General features: G+C 40.3%; 2 protein-coding genes and 1 long non-coding RNA gene across 3 annotated transcripts; 2 read left to right on the top strand and 1 right to left on the bottom strand.

Annotated features, from left to right (window-relative positions):
• Positions 1 to 2875: 2875 nt before the first annotated feature.
• On the top strand, positions 2876 to 3717 carry LOC124273892. Its single transcript, XR_006897767.1, has 2 exons — positions 2876 to 3256; positions 3569 to 3717. It is a non-coding gene; the product is annotated as an uncharacterized LOC124273892 (long non-coding RNA).
• Positions 3718 to 7734: 4017 nt separating this feature from the next.
• LOC124273893 lies at positions 7735 to 8577 on the top strand. The gene has a single exon (XM_046709237.1). It carries the CDS (start codon positions 7735 to 7737, stop codon positions 8575 to 8577), a length of 843 nt encoding a protein of 280 aa, XP_046565193.1.
• An 8074-nt stretch (positions 8578 to 16651) lies between these two features.
• Positions 16652 to 18193, bottom strand: LOC124273889 (complement C1q tumor necrosis factor-related protein 3-like). The gene is made up of 2 exons (XM_046709233.1): positions 17734 to 18193; positions 16652 to 17161 (listed from the first exon to the last, which is right to left on the bottom strand). Exons 1-2 carry the CDS (start codon positions 18011 to 18013, stop codon positions 16752 to 16754), a joined length of 690 nt encoding a protein of 229 aa, XP_046565189.1. The 5' UTR covers positions 18014 to 18193; the 3' UTR covers positions 16652 to 16751.
• Positions 18194 to 20501: the final 2308 nt, after the last annotated feature.

Below are 20501 nucleotides of genomic sequence, written 5' to 3'. Positions count from 1 at the left end.
AGGAACATTTAGTCGAACATCAATGTGGTGTATTTGTCAGATCTCGGAGGAACATTTAGTCGAACATCAGTGTCGTGTATTTGTCAGATCTCTGGGGAACATTTAGTCGAACATCAATGTGGTGCATTTGTCAGATCTCGGAGGAACATTTAGTCGAACATCAGTGTCGTGTATTTGTCAGATCTCTGAGGAACATTTAGTCGAACATCATTGTGGTGCATTTGTCAGATCTCGGAGGAACATTTAATCTGCCTAAGTATCAGATGACATGGAATGTGAAAATAGTGTTGGACCACTTAGAATCCCTAGGGAGAAATGTAGATCTATCTCTTAGAATGTTAACATTAAAATTAAATATGTTGTTAGCTTTAGTTAGTGGTCAGAGAGTGCAATCCCTGCAGTCACTATGCTTAGATCATATTAATAGAGTAGATGACAAAGTAATTTTTTCTGTAGCTAGTTTAGTCAAACAGTCAAGACCAGGGGTGCATGTACAGCCTATAGAACTTGAGACGTTTGATAATGAGAAGCTGTGTGTTGTTCAATGCCTAGATGCATATTTACAGAGGACGGAACATTTGAGGAAAGACCAGCAACTTTTTGTTAGTTTTAATGAGCCGTATAAAGCGGTGACTAGAGAGACTATTTCCAGATGGCTCAAATTAGTGCTGTGTGGTGCTGGCATTGACATTACTAAGTATTCAGGGCATAGTACCAGAGCTGCGTCTACAAGTGCAGCGCTTAGCCAGGGGGTACAGATTCAGTGCATCATGTCAGCTGCAGGCTGGGCATCTGCAGATGTGTTTGCTCGGTTTTATCATAGACCTGTAGAGCAGGTTCAGACCTTTGGTCAAGCAGTACTTTCTCTGTCGAAGACTAGCAAGACAGATTAACACCTGTGACTTGTTTGAGAATGTCCAACCGGTTTAGCTAGAAGTGAAATATTGGATATTAAAGACTTGTGGATATTCACTTCTTGTTGTTTGCTCTTTGGACATGCTTTGAAGTCTTACGGGGACTCACTTGACCTGATGCCGAAGGAGAATTGAATAATTAAACGAGACTTACCTGTAAGGTGAAGTTTGATTGAGATTCTCCGAGGCATCAGGGAACAGTGAGGTCACGTGCCTCATCCCCCCTCCCAGCTTATTCAGCTAGGTTTTAACGTCATTTCCTTGAGCAAACGCTTTAAAGACTGACCCAATTCCTCACGCGCAATCTCACGTGACCTCACTGTTCCCTGATGCCTCGGAGAATCTCAATCAAACTTCACCTTACAGGTAAGCCTCGTTTAATTATTCAATTACTGGGTGGATGTAGAGTTTAAAAGCTGTTGATCAGTGGATTGTCTGGTCCAGACTTGATAATTTGACAGCTGAGATATAGTTTGAATATTTTACATAAATCAATGGGAGAGACTGTTGATCAAGTACAAAGTGAGCAAACAGTCCTGTAAACAAGGCAACCCAGTGGTCGATAACGTAAGCATCAAGTTCAGTCATTAAGGCTTGAAGACACACAATACATAAGGCAACAAATAGGGCCATTCCTGTCATCACTGGACCGCGATAGGTCCACGGCTTCAAATAACATCACAGCTTGACATCCTCCTCCTTGAATAGAAACGTCCTGAGACTGGGTATATATCAATAAACACAACACGAAGATCAAAATAAAAAGCTATTTATTCTAAAATATTTCACAAACATCGGACATGTACAAATGATTCTATTTCTGTGGTGTGTGAAGTCACTAGGCTAACAATTCTAACAAGTGTATACAGGCAAAAACAAATGTTTGTAAAACTACAATGCATCGCATGCAGGGGCGGATTCAGGGTGCACATAAATCATGAAGTCTCAAGGTTAGGGGGGAAATGCTCCTCAGGGAATTTTTTTCTGGGGAGAAGGGTGGCTGCGCACCCCAACCCCCCATACCCATCAGGATCCGCCCCTGGCATAGTATAGTTCAGGCAGCAACACCAAATATTCCCAACAAAATAATATCCTTACTCCTTGAAACAACTGAAGTTAACTGCATAGACGTTCAATTTGATGCACAATAATTTAATGCCAAATCTCAGGACCTTGGATTTTACTCTTTTTTTAACTTTGCCCGTATCAAGTTAGTCACATTTATCTTTGAGCTAAAATCTGGAAAAACATCAGCATTGACACTTGACAGAAGAAAACAATACCTAGGTAGTTTGACAAACATGCCACCGAAACATCTTAAACTGTGAAAGTAATTAGAGCAGTTTAATAAAGAACAAAGAGAGATAGTATTGCGTGAACACAAACACAATTCTGGCAGCATCCTGTTACAGACGGAGAGACCGAACAATGCTTCTCAGTCAACCAGCTCAAGCTGCTTACTTCATGGCAGTGTATAAGTTCATGTTCAGCCCAAACATCCTCCATTCTCTCTATCAGCTTTCAGGCATTGGACAAACAGCACAATTTGGTTGATACTTCTGAATATGAAAGCGCCGACACTTTAGTTACATGAAACATATTTTTCAGTTCTCGTTTCGATTATTTTCTCTCTGCTTCGATTATTTACTCATTGCTGCAACTGTTTTGAAGTAATGGGGAAATATTTTCGAAGCAATGAGGAAATACTCAAAATTTCAAGGTTTCGACATCAAATTGAAACAACGCGAAATTGCAAAGAGATAATAATTAAAGTAATTAGAAAATACTCGTTGCAACAGGTAAATAATCGAAGCAAAAGGATGTTCAGAAAAAAATATTTTGATGCTACAAAACAGACAGCATTAGGCTTTTGAAACTGAAAGGGTAAGAACTGGGTCGAATATTTGGATAAATGTCCCTTCACAAAATGAGATCAATCAAACTGAGTATCATGCATCATTTGGACTCATGCAAGGCTAATTTTGAATGTTGGCCTTCTACAACCACATCCTCCATAGTACTGAATGCCACTTCTATGTCTTTGCCCAAGTCATCTCTGCAAGAAAACAATGTTTCAAGAAAAAGAGGACCCTTTCAAATGGCATTTACAAGCTGGCATGATGAAGAGGAACACTTTTTATGGACACACAATTTCTTTATTGCAATAGGTGTGACATTTCCCTGCAGATCATAAGACCATTATCAAGCAAATGATAATGGTGTTGGCATCTACACCTGAAACATCACATCAATTGCAATAAAGATCTATCCACATACCTTTTTGAATGGTAGCCTTTACATACAACCAGGATGACGTTCTTCAAAGCAATCTTAGCACTAAGGTCACTTAACTCCCATACCTTAACATAGACTTAAGGTAATCGTAGCGCTAAGGTCACCTAACTCCCATACCTTAACACAGACTTAAGGTAATCATAGCACTAAGGTCACCTAACTCCCATACCTTAACACAGACTTAAGGTAAGCGTAGCGCTAAGGTCACCTAACTCCCATACCTTAACATAGACTTAAGGTAATCGTAGCGCTAAGGTCACCTAACTCCCATACCTTAACACAGACTTAAGGTAATCGTAGCGCTAAGGTCACCTAACTCCCATACCTTAACACAGACTTAAGGTAATCGTAGCGCTAAGGTCACCTAACTCCCATACCTTAACACAGACTTAAGGTAATCGTAGCGCTGAGGTTGTTTTGTGCAACGGCACCAAGATCCTTTATGGTTTTGAATATGCCATATCTTGGACCTAACTGTCTGCTATCTGTGCTACATAAAATAGTCTGTTGAAAAAAAATCCTTGATGATTGCCCTGTATGTTTTGTCCACCACTTCTCAACAAGAAAGTTCAATTTCCATGACAAAACAGATATTTCCTTATGATTAAACAAAGTCAATTCTAACAAAGAAGTGTTGATATGTGACGAAAGCTAACCTTGTCGGGCTTGGTGTCTTGTAAATCTGCCTTGGTATCCGTTGTATCCAATAAATACACAGTACAGTTTGGTATAGTGTACGGCTTAAGTAACGACATACATGTACATAGCTCGTGTACATCCTCAACAGAATGCCTTCCCCAACACGACTTTACTCATTTAACAATCTTCATTGTCAGCTCTTGATCAGTGGGACATTCATGCAAAAATCAGCTAATGAACGAAAGGTTCTTGTTTCATAAAACAATGAAAACAAAATCTAAATGTTTGGGTCCCCAAAACAACACATGTATTTCAGGATTTGCAGTGTTGGAACTTTGCATTGAGATTAGACAGGGATGCATCCAACTTTACACAAAACGGGCCAAATGGCCCACTGATTTTAGAAAGTGGGCTAGTCCCTACATAAACAAGGGCCAACATGTTCTATCACCTCACTATTTCAGCACTCGTGTGATCATGCTCAAGAATTCCAAGAAAGCAATCTGATTATGTGACTTTGAGTGAGTTTTACGCCACTCTTACAATATTTCAGCAACATCACGGCAGGGGAAACCAGAAATGGGCTTCACACATTGTACCCGTGTAAGGAATTGAACCCGGATCTTCGGCGTGGCGAGTGACCGCTTTAACCACTAGACTACCCCGCCTCGCCAGACCCCGCCCCACCTCACCATAGATACCTGTGGGTATAATCATGATTGAAATGGTAAGTTGCTACGTATTGTTCACATTGCTATTTTTGCTTAAACTATATCTTGTAATAGATCAACAAAGTGCACTAACTAGACCTTCCTTGCATGAAATCTGACACTCAGAGTTTTCAACTTGCACAGGTAATGACAACTGCGGCTGAGATGCATCCCCGTATAAGGAAATAATTTGAAAATTATGTTTCACAATTTGGAGACAAATCAATCTTCGGTCAAAAGGCAATATTGTATTAAAGAAAAAAATCCCCTTTGTAAAACATACACGGAAAGCAATGGAAATGTAAAAACTGTTTATCTTTAGAGATAGCATTAAGCAGAGTAACCTGCCCAGATTTGGTATTACAACAGCGAGTGTCACAGAACCCCGTTTTTCTGCATTCGACTTCGTTTGGCAGCAACAATGAAACGATTTGACTTGTTGAGGCGAGATAGCTGTCGCAAGATGAATCATACACGTTTATGGTATGTGGTTATTAGAAAATAGAAGTGGCGATGTTGTTTATGTTGCAAACACATTATAGCATGTTCCTTTCCTCTCTGTCTTCAATCGGGAAGATGTTTTTAAGAAAATCTATTGTTGGTAAGCAGTGCAGCAGACAATAATAAACTAAGGATCTCTTACGACAAGCGCGGGTAGCTGAAGACCAATCCTAACCCGGATCTTCACACCACAGGGTTCGATTCCCCAAATGGAATAAGGCGTATAGCCCATTACCGGTGTACGCTGCCCTGGTAGGGATGAAGTATTGCTGATAGCGGCATAAAACCACACTCACCCATCCACTAATTATCAGCCACAAGCCTAACACTGTCGTGGTGGACAAAGGACAAAACTAGTTTTTTTTAGAGAAGATATGACACAAAATGTAAGGATGTCACAAACATACTTTCGTCAAAAGTTGAATGTAAGTATTTATTTCCAAAGTGCCAATATCGAGGGCCAATGTGCCAAGTGAAACAAGTTATCTCAAACGATCCAACAAATTGTCAGGGGTTTATGTCTTTTGTACCACTGTGACCTCCCTGCTACACGTGTAGCACCTGAACGACAACAACACATCAAAGTCGAATGGACTTCTTGTACTTCTATGACATGTCTACATATTTTGTGAATGGTAAGTTCAACCGCTAGGACAAAACATGCTTACCCTTTTTCTGAACACCTAGAAGTTATCACTGATTTTCAGTGGTCCGTTCGGAGTTTGTTACTGAGGACTGGGTATTCTTTAGCACTGACGTACTATACGTACGTTTCTAAAATGTTCCTGTCACTTATGCATGATGATTCAACAGACCCGAAATCGTTACAAATTACCACTTTGATTACACTCACTGATTCACAGACTAATAAAACCTTTGGACCCGATCATTTACAAAATACCCAAATATGTTTACCTGAGATGCAGGATTCGTATCACCGACCTCCCCGCCATGAGAGAAGAAAACTACATTTGAATATGTCCCCAACGGTTTCAAACACCGTCTAAGAATACTACACTAACGATTGATTAGCGGGTTTTGAAAATAGGATCGCCATTATTTAATGAGTGAGTGAGTGAGTTTGCTACGTGCTGATTTGATGAGTGAGTGAGTTAATATGATGATGAATAGAACAGAGTTAACAAACAACTATAACAATACACATTCAATCAGGTGAGTGAGTGGATACTTTCCCAGCCTACAGATCATGTTCCAGTAAAAACATTGCAGAGAGACGCCTTGTTGAACGGAAGGGAGATATTGGGCTGAATGGACACAATCAAGGTAAAAGTCAAGCATTTTATGGTATCAGAGCTATGAATGGTCTCGGAAGAGACGTGATGTTAACTTGCCTTACACTTGAATAATTTGACGCCTGTAATACGGACTCGAACCCCTTCGCCCTGATCCCCTTAAAATAACTTAAAAATACTTAAAATAACTACACTAAGGACTGATGAACAGGTATTGAAAATAGGATCGCCAGATATAATGAGGAATAGAACAGCTTTAATAGACGACAATAACAATACACGTTCAATCAGGCAAGTGAGTGGGTGCCTCCTAAGGCTACAGATCCAGTAAACACATTTCAGAAGGACGCCTTGTTTCACGGAAGGCATCTGTTTTACTTAACGGATAGCATTGCTTCATGCTAAACTAATAATGAAGTTTGGAAAAGCAAACCACACTGCAAGCATTTTATGGCATCATAGCTATGAATAGTCTGTAATAGGACTTAATATTAACTTGCCTTACACTTGAATAATTAGACTCATGCAATACTTACATATGCCACTCGTGCATATGACTTACATAAAGATAACCCTGTCTGTAAAGTAGGTTTCTACTGTACATATTTAATCCAATAACTTTTCTCTCTTTTTCTTTTTTGAACAACTCCAATCTCACAATATTTTTCTTTTCATTATAATACATCACATTTCCCTGATCGCCTAATGTGAGACCTAACGTGTTATCTGATCTTATTATTCTCTGCCAATTCTGCCCAGAGTATGAGGATGAAAATATAGATCCAGAGTCCGCTGCATACAAAATATTTCGCCCTGTATCAAGGCAAAGTACCTTGGGTTGAATCCGACTGGTGATTTTCCTGACATTTCTTCCATCAGGTGCCATACTAGCTACACTGCCATATGGCGTCCTTGTTGCCAGGAAAACAAGCTGTTTGGTATCATCCACAGCGATTGACAGGATGAACATTTTCCTCCCTACGGTAACACTGACAGGATTATGTAATGAGAAGGCTTGGATAGTCATGGGGTCTAAAGTTGCCATCAGCACTTGTCGGAGTGTTGGTACGTATGCCATGGCAGTGACATGTTGTGGGCGTATATGACGATATGTTGAAATGGAGTTGTCCTCAAGGTGGAGCACCCGAAATAGAGCTATCGAACCACTGGTCATGTATGGTGAAACCAGGACATGTGTCTGTTCTTCTGTTTTCACTGTAAGAATATGACTGTGTTATTTATATTTGGACACACTGTTGGCGTCACAACTGTAAACAGAAGTTCATAATCTGCATGCACCTTACATGGTGCAAATAGTTTTCGTATATGGACCAAAATGATTATCAGTTGTAGAACCGTTTTCTCTCATGTGCACTTAGTATCCTAACAACTTATTAATAATATACCATTACATGTACATACATGGTACTGGCTAAAGTGAAACTGAAACTTAGACGAGTGAGGAGACAAGGACAGAGACCACCACGTGTCAACATTTCCAAGCTCAAAGATCCATCTATCAAGAAAGCCTTCCAGATTCAGGCGAGGAACAGATTCAGTGTGCTTAAGGAACAGCAGAACACTGGCCTTCAGCAGTTCAATGAGGTGCTACTGGAAACAGGAAAACGGCTGTTTGGACACAAAAAGAAGAAAAGAGAAGAATGGATATCAGATGACACCTGGAGGAAAATAGAAATGCGGAAAGGGAAAAAGAGTAAAATCCTTGGTACCAGGTCGCAGAGATTAACAGAACAACTGCAGACAAACTATAAAGCTTTGGACAAAGAAGTGAAAAAGGGAGCAAGATCAGACAAGAGGAAATACATCGAAACAATAGCAGAGGAAGCCGAGCAAGCAGCATCCAAACAAGACATGAAAACCCTCTACAGACTGACCAAGACACTCTCATGGAAATGCCAAACTGCAGCCGGACCGGTCAGAGACCAACAGGGAAGCATCATGTCCAAAGAAGTCTTGCTGCGCTGGAAAGAACACTCCGAGAAAGTGCTGAACCGAGAAGATACAGATACAGAAGCAAACATTGAACCTGCAGCCGACAGCCTGGACATCAGCATAGAACCACCGAACATTGAAGAGGAGAAAAGAGCAATAAGGGCACTTAAGAACGGGAAAGCACCAGGAATGGACCAGATATATGCAGATATGCTCAAGGCAGAGGACTCAGTAACACCAGCGCTACTAACAGACATAATATCAAACGTCTGGGAGTCTGAAGAAGCGCCAGAGACCTGGAAGACAGGCTAAAGAGAGGGGATTTGACCAACTGCGACAACTGAAGAGGGATAATGTTGCTATCTGTCACCAGCAAAGTACTGAGCCGAGTAATCCTCAACAGACTTTCGAGAACCATGGACACACTCATGCGAGAAGAAGAAGCTGGCTTCAGGAAAGGAAGATCATGCATGGACCAAATCTTTACCCTCAGACAGATCATAGAACAAAGTAACGAATGGAATGCAACCATCTATGCCAACTTCATAGACTTTTCCAAGGCCTTCGACAGTATTGACAGAGCCACTCTCTGGAAGATCCTCGCCCACTACGGGATTCCAGACAAACTAATCTCTATCATGAAGATGCTGTACAACAACTTCAGCGCCAGAGTCATATGTGGATCGACCGTAACTGAGGACTTCAACATCAGAACAGGAGTGAAACAAGGCTGTATCTTATTCCCACTCCTCTTCACCCTCTGCTTAGACTGGGTACTAAAGAGAATCACCAAGAGCAAGCAAAGAGGAATCAGCTGCACATTCACCAAGAGCCTAGAAGATCTTGACTTTGTTGATGACATTGCCCTGCTCGCCCAACGTTTCCAAGACATCCAAAGCAAAACACAAGACCTTGCCACAACAGGAGAAACGATTGGCTTGAATATCAACACCAAGAAGACCAATATCCTCAAGATTAATGCCAAATCTATCCTGCCAGTATCCCTTGGAAGTACAAACATCGACGAAGTTCAAGACGTCTACTATGTTGGCAGCAAGATCACAGCAAATGACAACTCAGAAGCAGATGTACAGTCAAGAATAGGCAAGGCTAGCGGAGTGTTCAGTTCACTGAAGAACATCTGGAGGTCAAAATCAATCAGCACAATTACCAAACTGCGAATCTTTAGAAGAACTGAACATGCGCACGAACACCAGCCCACTGTCCCTCGAGATCCAGAAGAGAAAATGGCGTTGGATCGGTCATGTCTGCAGGATGCGCCCAGATTCCATACCAAGGGTTGCTATGCGATGTATACCAACAGGAAAAACAAACAGAGGACGTCCAAAGGAGACATGGAGAAGATCTGTGGAGGCAGAGATGAAGGTCGTAGGGTGGACCTGGGGACAGGTGCAGCAATGGGCCCAGGATAGACAGCATTGGAAAACTCTAGTAACGGCCTTATGTAATAAGCTAAGAGCACGAAGGGGGATTAAGTAAGTAGGTAAATGTACATGCATAGTTGTAGGATTCCGACTGCTACACTCTTTGGAATCAGCAACATTCTAAATGAGTTTCTTCAAATAGTTTCAAGAGCAAATAATCAACACTTACGTTTTATACAGCGAAGGCCTTTCGACCGGGAAAAAATCCCCCTTGATGGTCTCTCTGTACATAGCTCCTTACTTTGAGAAAAGGTTCTTGGTATTACCTATGACAGAAACTGTATGCATACTCTCATACCAATTACTAACAATGTTTAAAAGAGACCATAAGCGTATAATTATGGTCAGTAGCATAATTTCATCTTATGCCTACAAACAAGGGGTAGCTGAGGGACCGTATCCATCACAATTGCATCTCAAGGCTTTTGGGTACAGTAACTGTTGACTGGCCCTGATGTTGACTCCAATGCTTTCTGACACACACACGCACACACAGACACACACGCACACACACACATATATGTTCATATGTACGATTATACGTATTAGTTGAATTCCATTTCTTTTATTAACTGTCATAACATGCATTTTCAAGTAGACACAGATCCCAAAATGCATTGATCAGAACAGAGATGTTTAGTCACTGTTGAGTTAATTATTGTCAAGTTGCATCTGCAAAGCCTTAAGTGGGTTTTCACAACTTGTCATGCAAATATGAGACCTAACTCTGTACTTTGGTATTCCAGAGAGTCATAGAAAACAACCGTTACCTTGGTGATATCTAAAGAGACTGTCCCCTCTCCTTTAGTGTGTGGCGGGGCTTTGGACCATGCAGCAATGCAGGCTAGCCTTTGTACTAGAAACATGCAAAATGTGCACCCATTGATTTGGGCACAGTGATATTTGCACAATTCAGGTCCAACCGGCTGCATCTTTAGGTCAAAGGTTCCAGTGACGGTCGTGATAAAAACTGCGCCAACTACCTGGAATATGAAGTCACGTCCTCTACCAGGAAACATCTTTCTGTACCTCGATGTGTCTGCAAGTAAAGTAATATACTGCTGAACTCACTGACTTGAAGGCATGTCCATAATATTCAGGTGAGGTGAGGTGAAATTGGGTTTTACGTCGTGCTTGAGAATATTTCGCTCATATGACGACGTGCATGCGTGTGTATGTGTATGTGCGGCTGCTTGTACTAGCCCAAACTGAAGCTGGTTTTATAGTGCTAGCTCACTGAGATACCTTGCCGCAGTGAAGCATGAATATCCCTCCCAGACACATTATACTGACTCCGAGCCGACCAGTCCTTGTTGTACCCATTAATGCTGAGCGCCAGGCAGGGACCAACAAGTACCCTATTTTAACGTCTTTTGGTATGACGCAGTCGGGGATCGAACCCGTGACCTTCCGCTCTCCGGGCGGACGCTCTAACCACTACACCACGGAGGCGGTCTCCATAATATTCAGCAAATATGTACAAGGAAGCCTACAACCAACACTAGTAAGTGTACCAATGTTCCACCTTGATGCTATTAATGTATAGACATTATGCAAACCAGTTTAGAATACAGTGAACAAAAGCAATTAGGTGTATCCCGGACGGTGAAAATAAGAAACTATGAGGAAGCATCTTTCTTTTTCTGGATGTTACCACAAGTAAAGTAAAATATTGTGAAGCTTGACGACTGTTCGGCATGCAATAATATTTAACACACATATAAAATAATGTCTGCAATGAACAATTCAAATGGCACACTACAAATTTGTTAATGTTATGATGATGTGCTACCAGTTTAGAAATAAGAAACTGTAAGGAAGCATCTTTCTTTTTCTGGATGTTACTACAAGTTAAGTAAAATAATGTGAATCTTGACGACTGTTCGGCATGCAGTAATATTTAACACACATATAAAATAATGTCTGTAATAAACAATTCAAATGGTCCACTATAAATTTGTTGATGTTACGATGAGATGCTACCAGTTTAGAATGCAATGAAGAATAATTACGTAAATAGCCAAGTGTTCGTGGGAAGATAACAAATAATCACAGCACGTAAAAGCCGATGTATTGACATTTGAAATAGTTTTGTTATTGATGGAATGTATTCATTTGCAGGTATTCCAAATCATTTGGTCATCTTCAGATCTATGCCGTGCCCGGGAATGTTTGTAAATGTTGTAGAAATGCATTCAGTTACATCCTTGCCCGGGCAGTACATTACAGAGGGGTGTTTAAATGCCTGTGGCTACAGTTTCTGAGATAATTTTCAACATTGTATGCCCGTACTTAAGCTCGCTCGCGCACACACACACACACACACACACACACACACACACACACACGGAAAAGAGTGAATGAGTTAATAGTTAACGTCACATCGGCAATATCTCAGCCTAATCGTGACGAGAACAATTTATACAATAAGAAGGGAAAACATTTGGAGGATCGTGACGAGAACATATGTGACATTGAAATGGAATAGATGTATATTATAAAAGCCTGCCGACGAAGGACAGTAAAACAACTAGAATATCACAATTACAACTAAAACTAGTGTGGAAAATTAAAACTAATAGCACTATTTGGACAACAAAAGAAGGGACATAACCTACAATACCCGTGTTTGATTGTGGGTAACTCCCAAATCTTGAGTTTCATAATAGACAAAATTGAACACAAAAATATGTCATCAATAGCAGCTAATCTTCACAGAAACTGTATCTTACAGAAAGACTTCATAAACACAACAGCACATTATCGAGTTATACATATACGTCGGTATAGACATTGACAAACGTGTTACATTAAGCACACATTATAGCACATACACGAAGCAGTACCCGATGGCCTGACCTGACTAGTCTGTCACACAGACCCTGAAATATAACGACGAGAAGAAAACCTATATGCAAGGCTGTAATATTCCAGCAAATATTGATGCCTTCGGGTAACTCAAACAAACTCCAAGCTTCTATCTCACCGAAAGGGAATTTCGTGTAGAATTTGAGTTGAGTTGAGTTTAGTTGAATTTTACGTCGCATCGGCATCATTTCAGCCATATAGCGACGGGACCAAGTCAGCAGACATACACATTTAAAGTACAGAGTTCAAATGAGTTTCTTAAAGACATATTTATTCATCACATGTTTATCCACAAATAGAAAATGTCATGGCACAGAATGTTAAAACAAGCAATTTGTCTCAAACATTACACAATTACAATTTATGATACAGATCAATCTCTCTCAAGTAGTTAACAATCAGATGGCCCCCTCACGCGGGTAAACATATCTTTCAAATTTATTGCCAAATAATGTGAGTCCCTTTGCCACATAATGTGAGTCCCACACAGTTGAAAAATCCACACAGTCAAGCAGAATATCCTTGATGGTGAATACTTTATCGCAAGAGATACACTTAGGAGGTCCATCTCAGAATTTGAGGGGTGGTGGGATAGCCTGATGGTTGAAGTGTTCACTCGTCACGTCCAAAACACAAGTTCGATTTCCCACATGTGTAAAATGTATTTGCTGGAATATTGCTAAAAGCTATTCTACACACTCTTGTAGAATTTGCAGCGTGTGCTACATTGCCAGGTAAAAATGTTCGGGTTACTTAATGGCATGGCACAGAACTAACTACCAAATACTTACAGAACAAAGTATATATATAAAAATAATATAACACCACTATTACCGTCTGTATTTTCTACGAATACTTCATCATTATCGTGAGTGTAACTCATCACACATGTTACTTTCACCAATATCAGTACACAACATTTCAGCCACCAAGCGTGTTTTACTGCAAACGACGTACACAGTCATAGTAGTTGGAACATTTCGCTCATAGGGAAAGCAGGACAATAACACTGACGAGTTCACTAAATTTATAATCACAATCAGAAGAGTACGCTTTGTTTTATGCAATAGACAGATACACTTGAGAGTTTTATCAAAAGCTTCTAAATTACCGACCGGTGGAAAGTGACATAAATATCAGATATTTCTTGCATTTCTACATTCCAGGCTACACAAAGTGAAGCAAAATACATACGTTTTCCGTCAGTGTATTCGTTTGCACGAGTTGTTTCCACGAAAGAATCTCTTTTTCTGAAAAGGAATCATTTATCCCACATCCAAGAAGACGTTTCGTTAAAAGGTTTGTGAATAAAGAAGCATCTGAATATCTATTTTGAAAACTCGTTTGACTACAGGCCATTGACTTAACAAGATGTGGCTGTCAGATAAAATTCCTGAATGCTAAAAATGTACCTCTGAAGTGGTCTTGGTATCGATTCGTCCAGTTCAGCATAGTTACTTTTCCCCATGATACTTTAAGACATTATTTGGCTAATGCAGAGTTTGTCAGTCTTAAACATCCAAACTTCTAAAGTGCCACTCTAAGAAATTGTTTTGTTAGTTCTGTGTCGCCACAAGTGAACATGAGAATGGTCAAACAATGAATATATAAGGACCCGTTAATCTTTTCCAGGATTACGTTCACGTTAATTACTTTTACTGATACTGGTGAGCAGAGTAATGTTAGTGAATTTAATTCTTTTTCACAGACCAGTGAGTTGTTTGTTTGTTGTTTAACGCCGCACCCAGCAATATTCCAGCTATATGGTGTGTGGGGGGGTGTTTGTAAATAATTGAGTCTAAAACCACGCAATCCAGTGATCAACATCATGAACATTAATTTACGCATTTTGGGACGTGTCAGCCGAATCACCGAGCCTGACTACCCGAACTCGGGAGTCATATCCTACGTTGAGCATGAGTTGCTAAAGACCAATTCTAACCGCAATTCATCTCTTTAAGTAATTATTATGAAAATAAGTAAAGCAACGCAACCTTTCCTATGTAAACTTAAAGACGCTGCTAAAGGGAGATTCCCCTGTCTGACTACGACTTTCTGGTAAGTATGAATACAAATAAACAAGCATTCATCTCTTTTATATTGTATGTTAACTGAATGTATGGCAAAGACTCATCACCAGTTCACCACCAGACCTATCTATGTGCCCCGTTTGGTGTAGAAACATGGAACGGTTTTAGAGATCTGTTCCAGCAAAGAGCACTACCACCAATTTCAGTCACAGTATCAGTGAGTGAGTGAGTGAGTTCAGATTTAAAGTCACATCGGCAATATTTCAGCAATATCGTGACTAAAACTAGTTCTAAATTCATAATACATACCACAGTATGAGTAAGTGTGAGTAGGAGTAAACAAGTATTCAACTGTTTTATATTGTCCGCTATTGCCCGAATGTACGGTAAAGACGCATCTATTTACAAGCTGCACGGATGTGCCAAACATAAGCTATCAAATGACTGCATTAATTAAAAGCGTTTTAAGACTTTATTAAAATACAGACAAGGTAAGATAAGGTCTAAGTGTCTGTGTGATGAATGGTTCATATCGAAAGTAGACTAGCTTCACTACAGACCTTTTGGCTGACTGGCAGTGTATGTCTTCGACTTTACAAGGTGAATGAATAACAGAAACAAATGATGGATAGGTTCTGTGATGAATAATATAGCACCTACGTGTACATTTAAAATAGCCATCATATTTTACCCAGATGTTGTTTAATGTATGTTGTGAGTCTAAACTAAATCAACCAAACTGATCATTAGTTACCAGATGAGGAAAGCAGATGTTTGTATCGGTTGCCAGCAGAAAGGCGGGATGCTCTCATCGCATTGCCCATGCAATGTATAATCGTTACCTACACCACTGACACCTCTGACGTAAATGACTTGCAGTAACTTGTGGATTGGCTCGTGAACACCGTTCACGCAAATGGCATATGTGGACACCTATTTTGCGTTTAATGGCGCACTCATCAATATTCCAGCTATGTGGCTCTAGTCTGTAAATAATTGAGTCTGGATCAGACAATCCAGTGATCAACAATGACATGTGTCAAGTAAGTCAGTGAGCCGGACCACCTGATCCCAGTAGTCGTCGCTTAAGACAAGCATGGGTTACTGAAGAACAGTTCTAACCTTGGTCTTCACGGATCCAATATTCTGACGTCTGCCTGTTAAACGTAACACTCCATTCATGATTTTTATTATTTATTTATTATAGGATATTGATATAGCGCACATATCCACGCACTAGTGCATGCTCAAGGCGCTGGTATTTTTCCCCTCGATTATTGGATGTCAATCTCTACGGCACATCGCATTATCAATCTCAACTCCCTGGGGAGTATACAACTCTTGCAGCCACTAGGCGCACCGAGTTATTGTGGCTTTCTCATCCTAACGAGGTACCCATTTACAGCTGGGTGGACTGGGACACATACTCACAGTACTTTGTCCATGTTCACTGCACGTTGCTGTACCCGCAAATAGGTGTTTGCACGTATTCATGTGGCCAACATCTGGTCAAATACCAACGGATTCGTGGGTTCTTTTAAGTGCACAGGGTTGTGTACTGTACACTAGGGGTTGTGACAACACTGAAAGAGTCTGCACACAAAGTTGACTCCAAGATTTTTACACCCGGTCACAGGTGGGCTCGATCCCAACACCTCAACCTCGCTGGATCACTAGCCTGGCGCTCGCCAGCTCGCCCACCGCGCCCCATGATCATACCTTTTCCTTCCGTAATGACTAAATGTGTAAAATATATTACGGTTCCAAGACAACAACGTAAATCAGGCAGCCCACCTTGCATCTGCTATCAGGAGCCACATGCTTCATGACTATGTTGTTATGGAGAACTATGAACTGTTCTTGTCGATGGAACAGTTTTCTTCATTGCCTAATTTTGGTCCTATCGTGTGATCCCAAAACCTAAATCCCCTACTTTTTCGCATCTATTGGATGTATTATTTGTCTTTGAGGAAGGTTTGGTAGCCTAGTGGTTTTCATTTTTATCACTCACTCAAGTAAGAAAAAAGACATTGACCAAAATAGTGATGTGTCGATTCATTTTATTAACACAGAATTACCTCAAGCCATAAACCGCTACAGTAAGTTGGGCAGCTATTTGGATTTTGTGTCTATAACTGAATATTCAAGACGAAATGAGGGCAGCTCCAAATCCGGAATAAAGGCTTCCATAAATGTTCTGTGATCCTTTCCACTTTTCAAACCATACTTCATCCCCAGCAGAGAGATACATGACTGTTGTTATGGAAACAACGCCGTATACTGTCTCCTTTGAGGTCTCTGCATACCCTTTGCCTTTGATGTGGCCATTCTGGACTAGGTATATCTCCAGATATGATTCCACTTGATCTAGCATTACTTGAGCCCAGAAAATATACGATCCAGACACAGGTGCTGTGAATATACCAGATGAAGCTTCAAATCCGCCGCCATTGTTGTACAGTAACGTATCAAAAATGAGCTTTCCACCCATTTGCACAGAATGGATTTCCTTCTGTAGCCGTACTTCAAAGGCAACGTGTCTTGCACCAGATCCTGTATAAAGAAACATGAGTGACTTAGGGGGTGAAGTTCTAAATGTTCCTTAAACAGGTGTTTGTTTTTCATTTTAATGATGCAAGAGAACAAGACAGGCAAGATGGTATGACTTGGAGGTTAACACAGGAACCAATCTTGATGAACGATGTTTGTAATATATTTCATTTGTCCAGTCACTGCATGTATGTTGTGTTGAGCAGCGGTCTGCAAATAATCGAGTCCTGGCTAGACAATCCAGTGATCAACAACATGAGTATTGATCTACGCCACTGGGTTACGACGACAAGTGTCTCATCAACCAATTCGTCTCTTACGACAAACATGAGCTGCTGATGTCCACGTCTAAGCCGGATCTTAACATATCTTTGAGTGACTGCAGACACAATCACCTGTTCTATGAAAACAAATACACATTAAAACGTGTGAGCAATCGACCCACGGTGGTTGTCACTCGCGGTTTTGCTACAATTTAGCCACATAAACTACATTTGTTTAATATGGTTGTGTTAAGAGTATAACGCTGAGTGGTTATATTGATTATAACAACTAACAGTAACAATCGTACGTACCTGTCATGTTTGTTACGTTGTGCATGAGGGACTGCAGTGTTTGATTAAGGTCATTTATACCATATCTTGAAGACACCAGCCCAGTCTCCAAGGACGCAACTGCAAGTTCCATGTTTCCCAGGACATCCGAAGTGGAGTTGAGCTTCAGGTAGATGTCCTGTTGTAATGCTTCGCGGTTTCCATCTCCAAGGAGAGATGTCTTGAGCCTACTCAATTCTGAAGACACATTGAATTGAAATTCAGTCACATTTGAAGCTAATTTCCAAAGATCTGAATTCATATCAGAACGTCATTGTTAGCCCTGTGAAGATTCCATTCAAGGATAGTCACTTTGTTTGCAGTTGTCTTCACGTCAGCAGATATTGCATCCAGTTTAGAGGTCTTGACTTTGAACAACACGGAATCCAAATTGACACTCTTTACATTAGCCATTTCTGTTTGAAGGTTTCGCAAATCTGTGTTAATGTTGTGTATATTCGCTGTTTGATGTGAACTCAAATATTTGGCTACAGCTAGATCGCCTTCTACAATCTTCAGGTCTGTGTGGAGAATGCTGAACTCAGTTTCTAGCCTTACCTGCCTTGCCCCAATTTGAGACTTCAGAGCATCAAGGTCGTTGATTGTTTTATTATGTTCCATTTGCAGGTTATTTACGTGTCTCTGAAGAGTATCCAGAGATGATTCTGTCGTCGCCCGTTTTATCTTTTCATCAGTAGGTTCATCCGAGGTAGATCTGTATTCTGACAAAGATGCGTTCTGTTCAGCCAACACATCTTGCATCTGAATTGTCATGTTATGAATTTTGTCCTCTGCCATCCTGAGCTCAGATTTGACCGCTCTTAATTCATCTGCGGTCGACTTCTGTTCAGCTTGGGTTAACTGCAGCTGAGACTGAACAAATGACAAAGTGTTTTGCAACATTGTCAAATGTCTCACCATGTCACTGTTATCTACACTGGTTGTAGTGGAAGACGTCAGTTTAACGCCACACAAAAGACACACGAAGACAACTTTAAAAAACGTCCATGGCTGCTTTGGTGGTCTTTCCCTTATCTAATGACCCATATATCTCCAGATAGGAGTGTCTCAAATCTGAACCACTTGCTTAAATTAGAAGTCAGATAGCGTTATATGTCAATTGACGTGTTAATACAAGGGGGTAACAGAGAGAGATTGAAAATTGTTTTGAAATACCAGCATTAGCGTTTTGTGTAATTCACATCAGAATGTTGCCATAACGAAAGGGAGCATTGATTCTATAATTTTTGGTCACTGGCCGGCATATTGAACATTAGTATCTGAAAGTGGTCATGATCTCTTTTCCCACACAGTGTCAATGTCCGCCATTTTGGTTTCTTAAAATCGACAGAGTATAGCGGGACACGGAATACAGACGTGCATACTAGACCATGCGTTATCTACCAGAAGAAACACAATGCTATGAAAAAACCAACTGTTTACAATCTTGAAATTGGCACATATTCCACTTGGATATAACCTGATTTCATCTTAACAACTGTCATGGCGTAAGGGAGGCTACATTTACTTTGAAACAATGGAATCCAAGATGGCTTCAATGTTTTCGCCAATCTCTTGTCACCCAGTCCTTGAAAGGTATCATGGTCCATATGTTACTGTTAGGAAAGTCAGTGAATAAGTAAATGTTATAAGAGACATTTACATCTGTAAGGCAATGGAGGAAAACATTGCTAGTATTTGATGAGCCACTTCATGGAAAAAATGGCAAGGAATTATGGATGTGAACTTCTTTATTTCGGAGTTAATTCTTACTCATTCATCAGTTGAAACATCCATGTTGCGCAGGTTGAAAAATTGCCAATATGTTCCTACTAATACTTTTCTCTCCTTTGTTCCCACGAAAAAGAGACACAAAGCGGATTCCAAATTCGACGGAATCGGGACGTCATGTAACAATAAACTATGTGTAGTTTTCATACATTCCATGTTAAATATTTTAAAAAGCCAAAGACATTTATTTACTTGTGTTTTTCTCTCGCCAATTTGTTTCCAAGAATGAATCCTAGTGTTCTGAACATTGTCTCGTTTCACTTAAAGGTTTCAATAATAAATGCCTCTTAATGTTCATTTTAAAAAGTTTAAAGCTTAAACTACTTCATGTTAACTTCACATTACAGAGATAAAGCACGACACGAAAGATACACGTCAATAGATTTCTAAAATGGATCTAATGGAATGGCAGCAGTGTATTTTTGAAGTAGTCTAGGTTTCAGTTATATATTGTGTTCAATGATGTTTTGGGTGATTGTGTTGTGAGTTTTCAATTGCTTACTTTTGAAATTTTGAAATGAATTTGAGCCTAGAAGCGTCAGTGTGTTGAATCTTCAATCTGTGATACACATATGTCTCACTGCCCTTTCTTTATAGATAAACATGTCACTGTCAGATTAACACTTCTTGTTACATAGTTGCGACTGGTGTGTTTTAAACTAATTCACTATTCTGTCAGGTTTTGTGAAACATGGAACAGAAAGTATAATCCTGACAGTAACATTAGCTCATTATGAGGAAACCCGTGAAGATCCGGGTTAGAATTGATCTTCAGCAACCCATGCTTGTCGTAAGAGGCGACTAACGGGATCGGGTGGTCAGGCTCGCTGACTTGGTTGACACATTTTATCGGTTCCCAATTGCGCAGATCGATACTCATGTTGTTCCTCACTGGATTGTCTGGTCCAGATTCGATTATTTAAAGACCGCCGCCATATAGCTGGAATATTGCTGAGTGC

The sequence above is a fragment of the Haliotis rubra genome, unplaced genomic scaffold, assembly GCF_003918875.1.
Source record: "Haliotis rubra isolate DU_JTF1 unplaced genomic scaffold, ASM391887v1 Scf1853, whole genome shotgun sequence".
NCBI lineage: Eukaryota > Metazoa > Mollusca > Gastropoda > Lepetellida > Haliotidae > Haliotis > Haliotis rubra.
Note: the sequence above shows the minus strand (reverse complement) of the source record. Positions and strands in the feature narration are given on the sequence as shown.